The sequence below is a fragment of the Homarus americanus genome, unplaced genomic scaffold (assembly GCF_018991925.1).
Source record: "Homarus americanus isolate GMGI-L3 unplaced genomic scaffold, GMGI_Hamer_2.0 scaffold45698, whole genome shotgun sequence".
Classification (NCBI taxonomy): Eukaryota; Metazoa; Arthropoda; class Malacostraca; order Decapoda; family Nephropidae; genus Homarus; species Homarus americanus.
The window spans coordinates 12,906,394-12,918,657 of NW_024735554.1; the positions used below are offsets into that span (position 1 = coordinate 12,906,394).

The 12,264-nt window shown below is 41.2% G+C and overlaps 1 protein-coding gene across 3 annotated transcripts in view; it reads left to right on the forward strand.

The window, feature by feature from the left end:
• The first annotated feature begins 1,713 nt into the window (after positions 1 to 1,713).
• LOC121871534 overlaps positions 1,714 to 12,264 on the forward strand; it is a 46,443-nt gene continuing 35,892 nt past the window's right edge. Inside the window, exon 1 of one of the 3 annotated variants that reach the window (XM_042373963.1) lies at positions 1,714 to 1,931. In XM_042373963.1, the coding sequence (XP_042229897.1) occupies positions 1,914 to 1,931 (18 nt within the window). In that variant the 5' untranslated portion in view covers positions 1,714 to 1,913. The other 2 variants (XM_042373965.1, XM_042373964.1) reach the window with 2 other exon arrangements.

Sequence of the window (12,264 nt, forward strand, 5' to 3'; positions counted from 1 at the left end):
ACTGCCACCCCATCTGGTCCCCGAGATATGCTAGGGACTGTCAGTTAGTTGAAAATGTTCAAAGGAGGGCCTAGCTTATAATACAGACGGGCAAGGGGTGATTGGCCTAGTTGAGGTGTATAAGCATCTCAGAGGGCACTACTCTCAGTCGAGTGTCCTTACTTGGAGCTGGCGGACGCTCGCCCCACAAGGGGTCACAGCTCAAGATTGGAGAAGCCGCAAGTCCAGAAAACTGTGAGGGCAAACTTTTTCGGAGTGAGGGTTGTAAACTCTTGAAACAATCTACCAGAGAGTGTTGTGACGGTACCGAGTGTGAGCTCTTTCAAGACTAGACTTGACCAACACTGGAGCAGGTTCAGGTACATTCAGGAGCCGGTGCATGCCCAGTATTTGCCAACAGTGCGTGACAGAGACGTGACCGATCGCCCGGGCGGCTAGCGAGCCAACCTTTTGGTGAAGAGGATAAATGAAAAGGAAAAGTAATCAGACGTAACCGATCGCCCAAGCGGCTAACGAGCCGATCAGTGGCGAAGAGGATAAAGGTAAAAGTAACTCCCAGATACACAAAACGGAAAGCATGCATTCTAATTCTAACCCCAGACGGCGAGGAACAATAAACTCCATTTCATGACGTTTGTCTGCCTGGTGACAGATAACAACAGACATGATATATGTTCTGTCAGAAAAAACAAAGATATCACAATCGAGGCTTATCTTAGATAATCCGTTATCTAGAAAGTTTGATAAAATTATGTATAAAATGTGTAACCTCAGGTATATTTATACACAGTACTATTGCCTGAAACTTTAAGTCACATAATTACATAAGTAATGAAAGCTGATTTTCTTAATAGTCTATTGTTTTAGTTAAGACTATCATTATCCAAATATAAGGAAAAGCAAAAAAACAAAACACCCTGCTTGGGAGACTTGTGGGTCTTAATTCCCGGAGGAATTAAAGACCCACGCCTACTTGGTCTAAAAGATTTTTTCATATATACCCGTATACATATTTTTTTTTAAGTAGTTAAACGTAGTTATAACCAATATTAATATATTAAAGTTTCAGACAAATCAGTTCTTATTACTTTAAAATGTGGCTCTGTCATTTCCACAAGCAGTTTGGGTCTGTGCAGCGAGTTTCAGATCTGACACCCATTATTTATATCAAGAGTTGTTCGCGCAATACTGTAACCTAACATTAATAATCTATTTTGATCTCCTTGCCCAATGCCCATTAACATATAGTTGCTAGCATTTCCTGTAAAAAAAAATACTTCCTTTTAATTAATTATCTGGATTAAAACAAGATTGATCAAGAAGTGGTTTATGAACTACGTAGGTATGCCTAGGTTCGTTAAAAAAAATATTTTAGTTAGACACACACGATTGCATATATACGGCTTACTTATACAAGAAAAGAAAACCTATAAAAAAGATTTATACATGACACTCAAGTCAAAGCTGCGATATACTGTATACTGTAACGTTCAGGGGTTTTTTCAGGGGATTGCTGTTCATATGTTGACTCACTCAGCTAAAAAATATGTCGGTGCAAAAGTGCTAATACACCAAAAATTTGAACTCGGACTCATACCATTTAGTAAAGGATTGACTGGGAAATGCGTCACAGTTGACCATAAACTGATAGCACAGTTAACGAACTGATAGTACAAGGCTATCACTCAACACCTGTCTCCCCGACGCCAGTTTTGTATCAACGCCTCACGAAGGAGTACATCACCTTCACTCTGCTACTGATATTCCCCAATATTATTTTCCCCGGAGGATATTACACCATATATAGATCTCGCATTTTCGAGGATATCAGTATTTGAACTTTTGTTATCTTGTGAGCTAAAAGTTCAGTACAGGTGATAGTTTCTAGACGGTGTCAGCAAACTCACACCAACATGATTCTCCGTCCTTGGGTAAGTTACTCTCGTACATTATGGCAACATTGTCAGTTTATCAATAACATAGTAAGATTACTATAATATATATGTAGTGTAGCAAAGCGCAGTTTTAAAGCATTTCCCTAAGAGATGAATAAAGGCTGCCCAGTGATCAATAAGAGACGTGGTTTATAAGTGTTACTTATCAGCAAGCAGTCTTGACTCGAACTATGTCCTGGGCTTGAATCTTGAACGGTTGAAAATCTTTCTTTTCTCTCAGTATCATATACGTGTGTGTGTAATAATAATAATAATAATAATAATAATAATAATAATAATAATAATAATAATAATAATAATAATAATAAACGGTTTATTACTAGAGTTGCAGCCGGTGGCTGAAAATATACAGACTTACATTTGATTTAGACATAATGATATAATATGCGTTGAATACATTTACAGGGCTGTACAGTACATAAATCAGGAGTTGTGTATTATTTTAACGATAGATGGGATGGTGCTATTCTTATATCTATCGGTGCTGGCTCTTATGGGCTGAATTTTGTTGTAGTGGCGGACTGCGCGAGGTGGGTGGGGGGCTGCCGATGGCAGGAGGTGGCGATGGCGAGGGTGGTGCATTAGTACGTACTTGTCATTCACTATCCACGCCAGTCGGAGCTAAGAATGGACCATTAAATACGATAAAGAAATATTTCAAAGCATGACCACATCGCACGGTAATGCAGAGGGAACAACACAAGAACATCCTGCAGGACTTGAAGCAGAAGAGGCAGGAGTCAAGGAGGAACGGGGACGGGTGTACATGGGTTATATTCAGAGGGAGGGTAGTGGAAACAAGTGTGCCGACACAGGGCCAGGGGGCAGCAGCGCACCCTCCACCCGCTCTACCCCCCTACCCGGGAGGAGGCACCAGCTCCGCCTACCAGACAGGAGGAGGCGAGCGCCGTGTAAACAATGACATTTCTAACAACACCCTGCAAAATACAGTGTACTTAGCAAATGCTGCTGCTTCTGAGAATGGCGGGGGTAGGGTTACTACTAAGAACAAATTCCGGCTTGAATGTCATGTACACTAATACTGACACGTTTCTTGATAAAAGAGAGGAGTTTGAAACACTACTGAAAGTACACCAACCAGATATTGTAGGAGTTGTAGAACTGTTGTACAAGAACAGGAGAATCGACCCAGAGGAATTTGAGTTCAATATTGCTGGATATTACTCATTTACGAACCTTTCTCAAGAAACTTGCAAGAGGGGTGTGGTTATCTAAGCTAGGCAAGACCTTAGAGCCAGCCAGGCGAGGGAACAGGGAGAGGATGTTTTTGAAGAATCCAGGTGGTGTAAAATTAAATTAAAGGGAAGGGACTTACTTATTGTCGGGTGTATCAACAGATCCCCAAACTGTGGCCCACTAAATCAAAGGAACTAAAGAGCCTTAATAGATAACGCGGCGATGCTCAACCCTAGCCACCTCCTTATCATGGGGGACTTTAACTATGGCAACATCGACTGGAGAAACGAGTTCACCCCAAATGACTTGAATAACATGTTAGAGACTCGACACATTACAGAGGGGAGCAAACACCCAAGCCACTTGACCTCATCATAACAAACGAGGAGGGTATGGTGGCCAAACTGGAACACCTTGCCCCAGTTGGCACCAGTCACCATATAGTGTTGTCATTCAGATTTAACTGTTACCTAGTTTTCAGGATAAGGCCAAGCCAAGGTGTAAATATTACAAGGGAAATTACAACGGGATGAGGGAAGAGATGAAAGGTATCCACTGGCCTGACTCATTAAGGCACAAGAACGCAGACACTACGCTGAATATCATAACTAATAAAGTGACCCATTTGATCGATAAATATATATCCAAGACCAAACCCAGTGCCTCTAGGAATACGACGGGATCCTTACACATGAACCACGCGGCGGTCGACCAAGTGAAGAAGAAAACACAGAAATTCAAGACGTGGGTTGGGTCAAACGATGAGCAGGACAGGAGGATGTATGCAAGAGCCAGAAACCAAGCAAAGATAGAGTGTAGAAGGGCTGAAAAGGAGTTCCAGAGGCTGGTTGCAAGCGAAGTCGAGTCATACCCAAAGGCGTTTTACAGCTATGCGAAGTCGAAATTAAAAACGCGAGTAGGAGTATCAGACCTGAGGCTTGAAGATGGTAGTTATGCAGATTCTGACCAGGATAAAGCAGGCATTGAACAGCTTCTTTTCCTCGGTGTTCACAAGAGAGGATGCGATTAACCTTCCTGCGTTTGAGGACAGACGGTTCGACACAGCACTGACCCACAATGTGTTCACAGAAGAGGGTATTAGAAATAAACTGTCAAAGCTAAAGGTCCATATAAGTCCCGCCCTGACGTACTGCATCCTAGAGTGCTAAGAGAGTTGTGCAACGAGCTTGCCGAGCCCCTGAAGATCCGGTTTTGTAAATGCCTGGATGGACAAAAGGTCCCTAGTGAATGGAAAGTACCTTCTGTGAGTCCTATCATCAAGAAGGGCGATCGTCACTCCACGAACAACTATAGACCGGTGAGCCTGACCAGCATAATATGTAAAGTACTTGAGAGCATTATCAGAGTTGACGCAATGGAATATTTACTACGAAACAACCTTGTAAAGGATTGCCAACACGGTTTCTTTTATTTTTTTTCTTTTATCCTCTTCACCACTGATCGGCTTGTTAGCCGCTTGGGCGATCGCTCACGTCTCTCAGCAGTTTTCCTTTTCATTTATCCTCTTCACCAAAAGATCGGCTCGCTAGCCGCCAGGGCGATCGGTCACGTCTCTGTCACGCACTGTTGGCAAATACTGGGCATGCACTGGCTCCTGAATGTACCGGGGCGCTCCTGCTCACCCCACAAATGCTCAAGGTATTGGATATTTGTACCCATATTCTGGAACGGGGTGGTAATATCGACAATATTTACCTAGATTTTGCCAAGGCTTTCTACAGTGTACCCTACGAAAGGCTGAAAATCAACTGGAAGGGTACTGAATTCAGGGAAATGTCCGAGCGTGGATAGAAGACTTTCTACATGACCGCAAGCAGTATATGGTGATTAATGGCACGAAATCGTCATCCGTACCTGTCACAAGTGGGGTACCACAGGGCAGTGTATTGGGCCCGCTGGTGTTTGTTCGTTTCATAAATGACATGCCTGACGTTGTACACTCCTCCATACAAATGTTTGCCGATGACGCCAAGTTCTTTCGGGAAATCAAGAACCAAGCGGACTGTGAAGAGCTGCAGAAGGACCTCTGTGGGCTCCAAGAATGGTCGAAGAAATGGCTGCTGAAATTCAATGTCACGAAGTGTAAGAGGATGCACCTGGGGCGTACCAACGGTAAGGAGGCGTATCATATGTCCCAACAGGATGAAGAAACTGCACTATTTGAGACTGAATGTGAGAAGGACCTCGGTGTGTATGTTGACAATGAGCTGAAGTTCTCGGGCCATTGCGAGAAGAAGGTAAATCAGGCAAATAAATTATTGGGTCTTATAAGAAGGTCGTTCAGATATCTAGACGGTCCGTCCCGCGTAACGATCTTCAAGAGTGAAGTGCTTCCCCATCTGGAGTACTGTCACCCCGTCTGGTCCCCGAGATATGCTAGGGACTGTCAGTTGGATGAAAATGATCAAAGGAGGGCCACCAGACTGGTGCCTGCACTTCGGCACCTCAGCTACCCTGAGAGATTGGAGCGCCTGAACTTGCCTAGCTTATACTACAGACGGGCGAGGGGTGACCTAATTGAGGTGTATAAGTATCTCAAGGGGCACTACACAGTCGAGTGTCCTTACTGGAGCTGGCGGACGCTCGCCCCACAAAGGGTCACAGCTCAAGATTGAAGAAGCTGCAAGTCCAGAAAACTGTGAGCAAACTTTTTCGGAGTGAGGGTTTTAAACTCTTGGAACAATCTACCGAAAAGTGTTGTGACGGCAACGAGTGTGAGCTCTTTCAAGACAAGACGTGACCAACACTGGAGCGGGTTCAGGTACATTCAGGAGCCGGTGCATGCCCAGTACTTGCCAGCAGTGCGTAACAGAGACGTGATCGATCGCCCAAGCGGCTAACAAGCCGATCTTTTGGTGAAGAGGATAAAAGAAAAGGAAAAGTAATCAGAGACTTGACCGATAGCCTAAGCGGCTAACAAGCCGATCAGTGGTGAAGCAGATAAAAGTAAAGTAAAAGACAGGTGCTTGTACTTCGATACCCCAGGTACCCAGAGATTAGAGCGCCTGCAATTGCCTAGCTTGTACTAATGAGGTGTATAAACATCACAAATGGTACCATAAACATCACATATGGCACTAAACATCACAAAGGGCACTATAAATATCACAAATGGCACTATAAACATCACAAAGGGCACTATAAACATCACAAAGGGCACTATAAACATCACAAAGGGCACTATAAACATCATAAAGGGCACTATAAACATCACAAAGGTCACTATAAACATCACAAAGGGCACTATAAACATCACAAAGGGCACTATAAACATCACAAAGGACACTATAAACATCACAAAGGGCACTATAAACATCACAAAGGGCACTAATCAGTCGAGTGTCCTTACCTAGAGCTGGCCCACGCTAGCCCCACAAGGAGTCACAGCTCAAGGTTGAAGAAGCCGCAAGTTTTCTGGACTTGGCTTCATCAGCCTTGAGCTGTGACCCCTTTAGGGGCGGGCGTCGGCCAGCTCCAGGTATGGACACTTAATTGAGTAGTGCCCTCTTGAGATATTTATAAACTTAAATTAGATCACCCCCTGCTCATCTGTAGTATAAGTTAGGCAGTTGCGAGCGTTCGGATAACTGAGGTGCCGTAGTGTGGGCACCAATCTAGTGGCCCTCCTTTGGATATTTTCAATCAACTGACAGTCACTATCATATTTCTGGGGTGAGTAAGGGAAGCACCTCATTCTTGAAGATCGTTACAAGGGACAGACAGTCTAGAATCTATATACAGAGTATCTGAACGACCTTCTTATAAGACCTAGTTTAATTGCTTGATTCACCTTCTCACACTTGCCCGAGAACTTCGGTTCATTGTCAACATACACACCCAAGGCCTTATTACATTGTCTCTTCGGTTTCTTCATTATGATAGGTTTGATTTGGTTAGGTGGGTTAGTATCTGTTTGGTATGGGGGAAGCTTTGTCTGGTTAGATTAAGATATGATTGGTCTGGTTAAGTTAAGGTTTAATTGCTTTTGCTTTTATCCTCTTCACTACTGATCGGCTCGTTAGCCACTTGGGCGATCGGTCACGTCTCTCACGCACTGTTGGCAAGTACTGGGCATGCACCGGTTCCTGAATGTACCTGAACCCGCTCCAGTGTTGGTCACGTCTTGTCTTGAAAGAGCTCACACTCGGTGCCGTCACAATACTCTCTGGTCTGGTTAGATTAAGATATAATTGGTATGGTTAGGTTAAGATATAATTGGTATGGTTAGGTTAAGATATAATTGGTCTGGTTAGGTTAAGATATAATTGGTCTGGTCAGGTTAAGATATAATTGGTCTGGTCAGGTTAAGATATAATTGGTATGGTTAGGTTAAGATATAATTGGTCTGGTTAGGTTAAGATATAATTGGTCTGGCCAGATTAAGATATAATTGGTATGGTTAGGTTAAGATATAATTGTTCTGGTCAGGTTAAGATATAATTGGTATGGTTAGGTTAAGATATAATTGGTCTGGTCAGGTTAAGATCTAATTGGTATGGGTAGGTTAAGATATAATTGGTCTGGTTAGGTTAAGATATAATTGGTCTGGCGAGATTAAGATATAATTGGTCTGGCTAGATTAAGATATAATTGGAATGGTTAGGTTAAGATATAATTGGTCTGGTCAGGTTAAGATATAATTGGTATGGTTAGGTTAAGATATAATTGGTATGGTTAGGTTAAGATATAATTGGTCTGGCTAGATTAAGATATAATTGGTATGGTCAGGTTAAGATATAATTGGTATGGTTAGGTTAAGATATAATTGGTCTGGTTAGGTTAAGATATAATTGGTCTGGTTAGGTTAAGATATAATTGGTTTGGTTAGGTTAAGATATAATTGGTTTGGTTAGGTTAAGATATAATTGGTTTGGTTAGGTTAAGATATAATTGGTATGGTTAGGTTAAGATATAATTGGTATGGTTACGTTAAGATATAATTGGTATGGTTAGGTTAAGACATAATTGGCCTGGCTAGATTAAGATATAATTGGTCTGGCTAGATTAAGATATAATTGGAATGGTTAGGTTAAGATATAATTGGTCTGGCTAGATTAAGATATAATTGGTCTGGTCAGGTTAAGATATAATTGGTATGGTTAGGTTAAGATATAATTGGTCTGGCTAGATTAAGATATAATTGGTCTGGTTAGGTTAAGATATAATTGGTATGGTTAGGTTAAGATATAATTGGTCTGGCTAGATTAAGATATAATTGGTCTGGTCAGGTTAAGATATAATTGGTATGGTTAGGTTAAGATATAATTGGTATGGTTAGGTTAAGATATAATTGGTCTGGTTAGGTTAAGATATAATTGGTATGGTTAGGTTAAGATATAATTGGTCTGGCTAGATTAAGATATAATTGGTCTGGTCAGGTTAAGATATAATTGGTATGGTTAGGTTAAGATATAATTGGTATGGTTAGGTTAAGATATAATTGGTCTGGTTAGGTTAAGATATAATTGGTCTGGTCAGGTTAAGATATAATTGGTCTGGTCAGGTTAAGATATAATTGGTCTGGTCAGGTTAAGATATAATTGGTATGGTTAGGTTAAGATATAATTGGTCTGGTTAGATTAAGATATGTTTTGTGTGGTTAGATTAAGGTATAATTGGCTTGGATAGGATAAGTTTTGGGTCAATATATTGGACTAACCAGTGAGCGAGTTATTTTTATGACTTGATTTTTTTACAATATTTTCATCTGTGAGTTCTGATATGATAATAATTTATTGTGGAAATTGTTCGTTTTATGGATAATTAGGAGCTTAGGCGTGCACTAGTTCATCTTGCCAGCGGAAAAGAGGCCGCGCTCTGCTGAGGGGCTTTTCCCGTGCCTGGGGCAGTTTGTTTTTCAGCTTGTCGTGTGAAGGTTCTAGCTGAACTTTTTTTTTTTATCCTTTTTACCACTGATCGGCTCTTTAGCCGCTTGGGCGACCGGTTACGTCTGTTACACACTGTTGGCAAGTACTGGGCATGCACGGGCTCCTGAATGTACCTGAACCTGCTCCAGTGTTGGTCAAGTCTGGTCTTGAAGAGCTCACACTTGGTGCCGTCACGACACTTTCTGGCAGATTGTTCCAAGAGTTCACAACTCTCACTCCATAAACGTTTGCTCTCGCAGTTTTCTGGACCTGCGGATTCTTCTTCATCCTTGAGCTGTGACCTCTTGTAGGGCGAGCGTTCGCCAGCTCCAGGTAAGGACACTTGAATGAGTAGTGCCCCTTGAAATGCTTATACACTTCAATTAGGTCGCCCCTTGCCCGTCTATAGTATAAGCTAGGCAAGTTCAGGCACTCCAACCTCTCAGGGTAGCTGATGTGCCAAAGTGCAGGCACCAGTCTGAACAAAATATTTTCAATCAACTGGCAGTCCCTTGTATATCTTGAGGACCAGACGGGGTGACAGTACTCCAGATGGGGAAGCACTTCACACTTGAATTGAATTGAATTGAATTGAATCAGTTTATTTAGCCAGAAAACACAGATACAGAGTGGATAATAATAACAATATTAACATGGCTGAGCCAGTTGAAAACCTGAGCTCTCTTTTAGGGACCTGATATATACTATACATTTATCTCAAGGAAGTATAATGTAACACTCAGTATCATCTGGAATAGTACAATAGCATGGTGGTAATAAGAACATCTCATAATGTTAACACGGTTATCACTTCAATATTTACTAATTTTATTTATTTATTATTATTTTTTTTCTTAGTTTATTTTTTTTTAGTTATTTATATATACAGTCTCTCCCCGACTTATGACGGGGTTAGGGACCCAATTCCGGGTCGTAAGTCAAATTGGTCATAAGTCGAAAATGCGAAAATAATACATAGAAAATCTAAAATGGGTGTATCTTTTTCTTCTCAGCACCACAATACTCTCACTTTTAAGCTTGCCAGCCACTTTAAAGGGAATTACAAACGAAAATTTTGTCAGTACACAGTGCAATCACTAACACCAGGACTCGGAAATACATAATTTAAAAAAAATTGGTACGACTGGGGTGGTCATATGTCCGGGTGGTCGTAAGTTGAGGAGCGGCTGTACATAAATTAAAGTGGAATTGAAAAACATAAGTATAATGGGGGTTCAGTACAACCTGGGTTGTACAGTAATAAAGTTGAACAAGAGGACAGAGCTCTGAGAATTATGTCTAGTTGGCAATTATGTTTATTGCAATGGTAATTACTTATCTATTTACATGATAATTTCCGATAAAACGGTTTGTGATGGTACAATAAAATCAGATACTGTAAATATAGTAGGTGTTACAAGAAATATTAATACTTAGGCAATAGATATTTTTTAAGAGATGATTTAAAGGAAGGGAGCGTAGTCTTTGCTCGGATGGGTGGGGATAAGTTGTTCCACACCTTCACACCATGATATTTTATGGAGGTTGGGACTGAGAGGAGCGCATGGGGGTGGTCTTAGTAGCTCTGGGTGCCTTAAGTTGAAGCTCTGATTATTCCGGAACTGGAAATAATTATTGTCAAGCAAGTGATGATAGATTTGTAAACAAAGAGGGCACAACAGTAAGTGTTAATATCTTTGAATTTTAACATTTTCATTACAGTATAGCAAATTTTTCGTTTGTGTGGTCTGTTTTTTTTCAAGTAGGTCATTGACCGTACAACTCTCTTTTGTGCAGTAACGAGAGATTGTGTTTTTGAAGAGCCGGAGGCCCCCCATAGTGTGATACATGATACCGCACTGTTTATTGACTTTACTGTGAATGGCTTGCATGTGGTTTCTCCAGTTAAGTTTCTCATCAACAATAACTCCGAGGAATTTAGTATTTTGTTCGCGTTTGAGGACTGTATTACCAAGATACAGGGGGATCCAAGTCTGGGGGTAAGTTTTTCCTTCTGTGAAAGATCGTGCAGTGGGTTTTCTTAAGGTTTAAGGTCAGTTTATTACGTATTACCCAGGTCCCGAATTTAGTTAATTCAGTGTTCATAGTTCTCATCAAGGAATGGAGTCTGAGTTACTGGCATAGAGATTACTATCGTCTGCAAATACTGTACGTAGTATTTTATGAGTGAGCTGGCGTGGACTATGTCGTTTATGTACAACAAAAACAGTACTGGACCGAGAATGGAACCTTGGGGGACTCCATGCAAGATTGGCGAGGAGTCAGATTGGTGATTATTATAGTAGACACAAGTGATCGCGGGCCCTTCGTGCCCGGTGGCGAATCCGGTGGTACAGTTTACCGAGGTTGTTATAATCATGGTTGTGGTTGTTATAATCATGGTCGTGGTTGTTATGGTCATGGTTGTTATAATCATGGTCGTGGTTTCTTGGTTGTGGTTGTTATAATCATGGTCGTTGTTGTTATAATCATGGTCCTGGTTGTTATAATCATGGTCGTGGTTGTTATAATCATGGTCCTGGTTATTATAATCATGGTTGTGATTGTTACAATAAGGGTCGTACTTGAGACTAACACAGGTAGAATAAACCCCACACCTTATCTTTAATCTCAATAAACCCAGATTAACCTCACCTAATCAACAGGATTAGAGACCATTAGGATTGTACCACCAATACCGATACATTTCACACTGGATTATTAACAAAACATTTAATCTCATTTCCAATAGCTAATGTCTTACGGATATCTTATCAAGTTGTGAGTCTTACATGTCTAAACTGTATAATTATGTTTTAGTCTTACAAATATTTATAGTTTGTTGTGTATTGTATTGTATGGTATGGTATTGTATGGTATTGTACTGTATTGTATCCGGCTGACAGCGTACAGCGAATGAGGGTGCACCAAGCCCGTAGACTTGCATGGTTAATTAGGGTGCGCCAAGTCAGTAGACTTGCATCGTTTTCCATCGTAAATAAAATGGTTAATTAATGCCTTCCTAAAGAAACCATTGACATGGGACCAGGTTTGTTCCACTCTACGAATTTTTTGCAATTTTTCCACCAAGTTTGATGAAAAACGATTGTGCCGTTTCGGCTGCCCAGAACAGACAGACAGACAGCTAGTCCTATAGTATATTAGATACTTCATCCTGTTGGACAGACATGAGGTAAACCAATTGTGGGACAGGCCCCTAATGC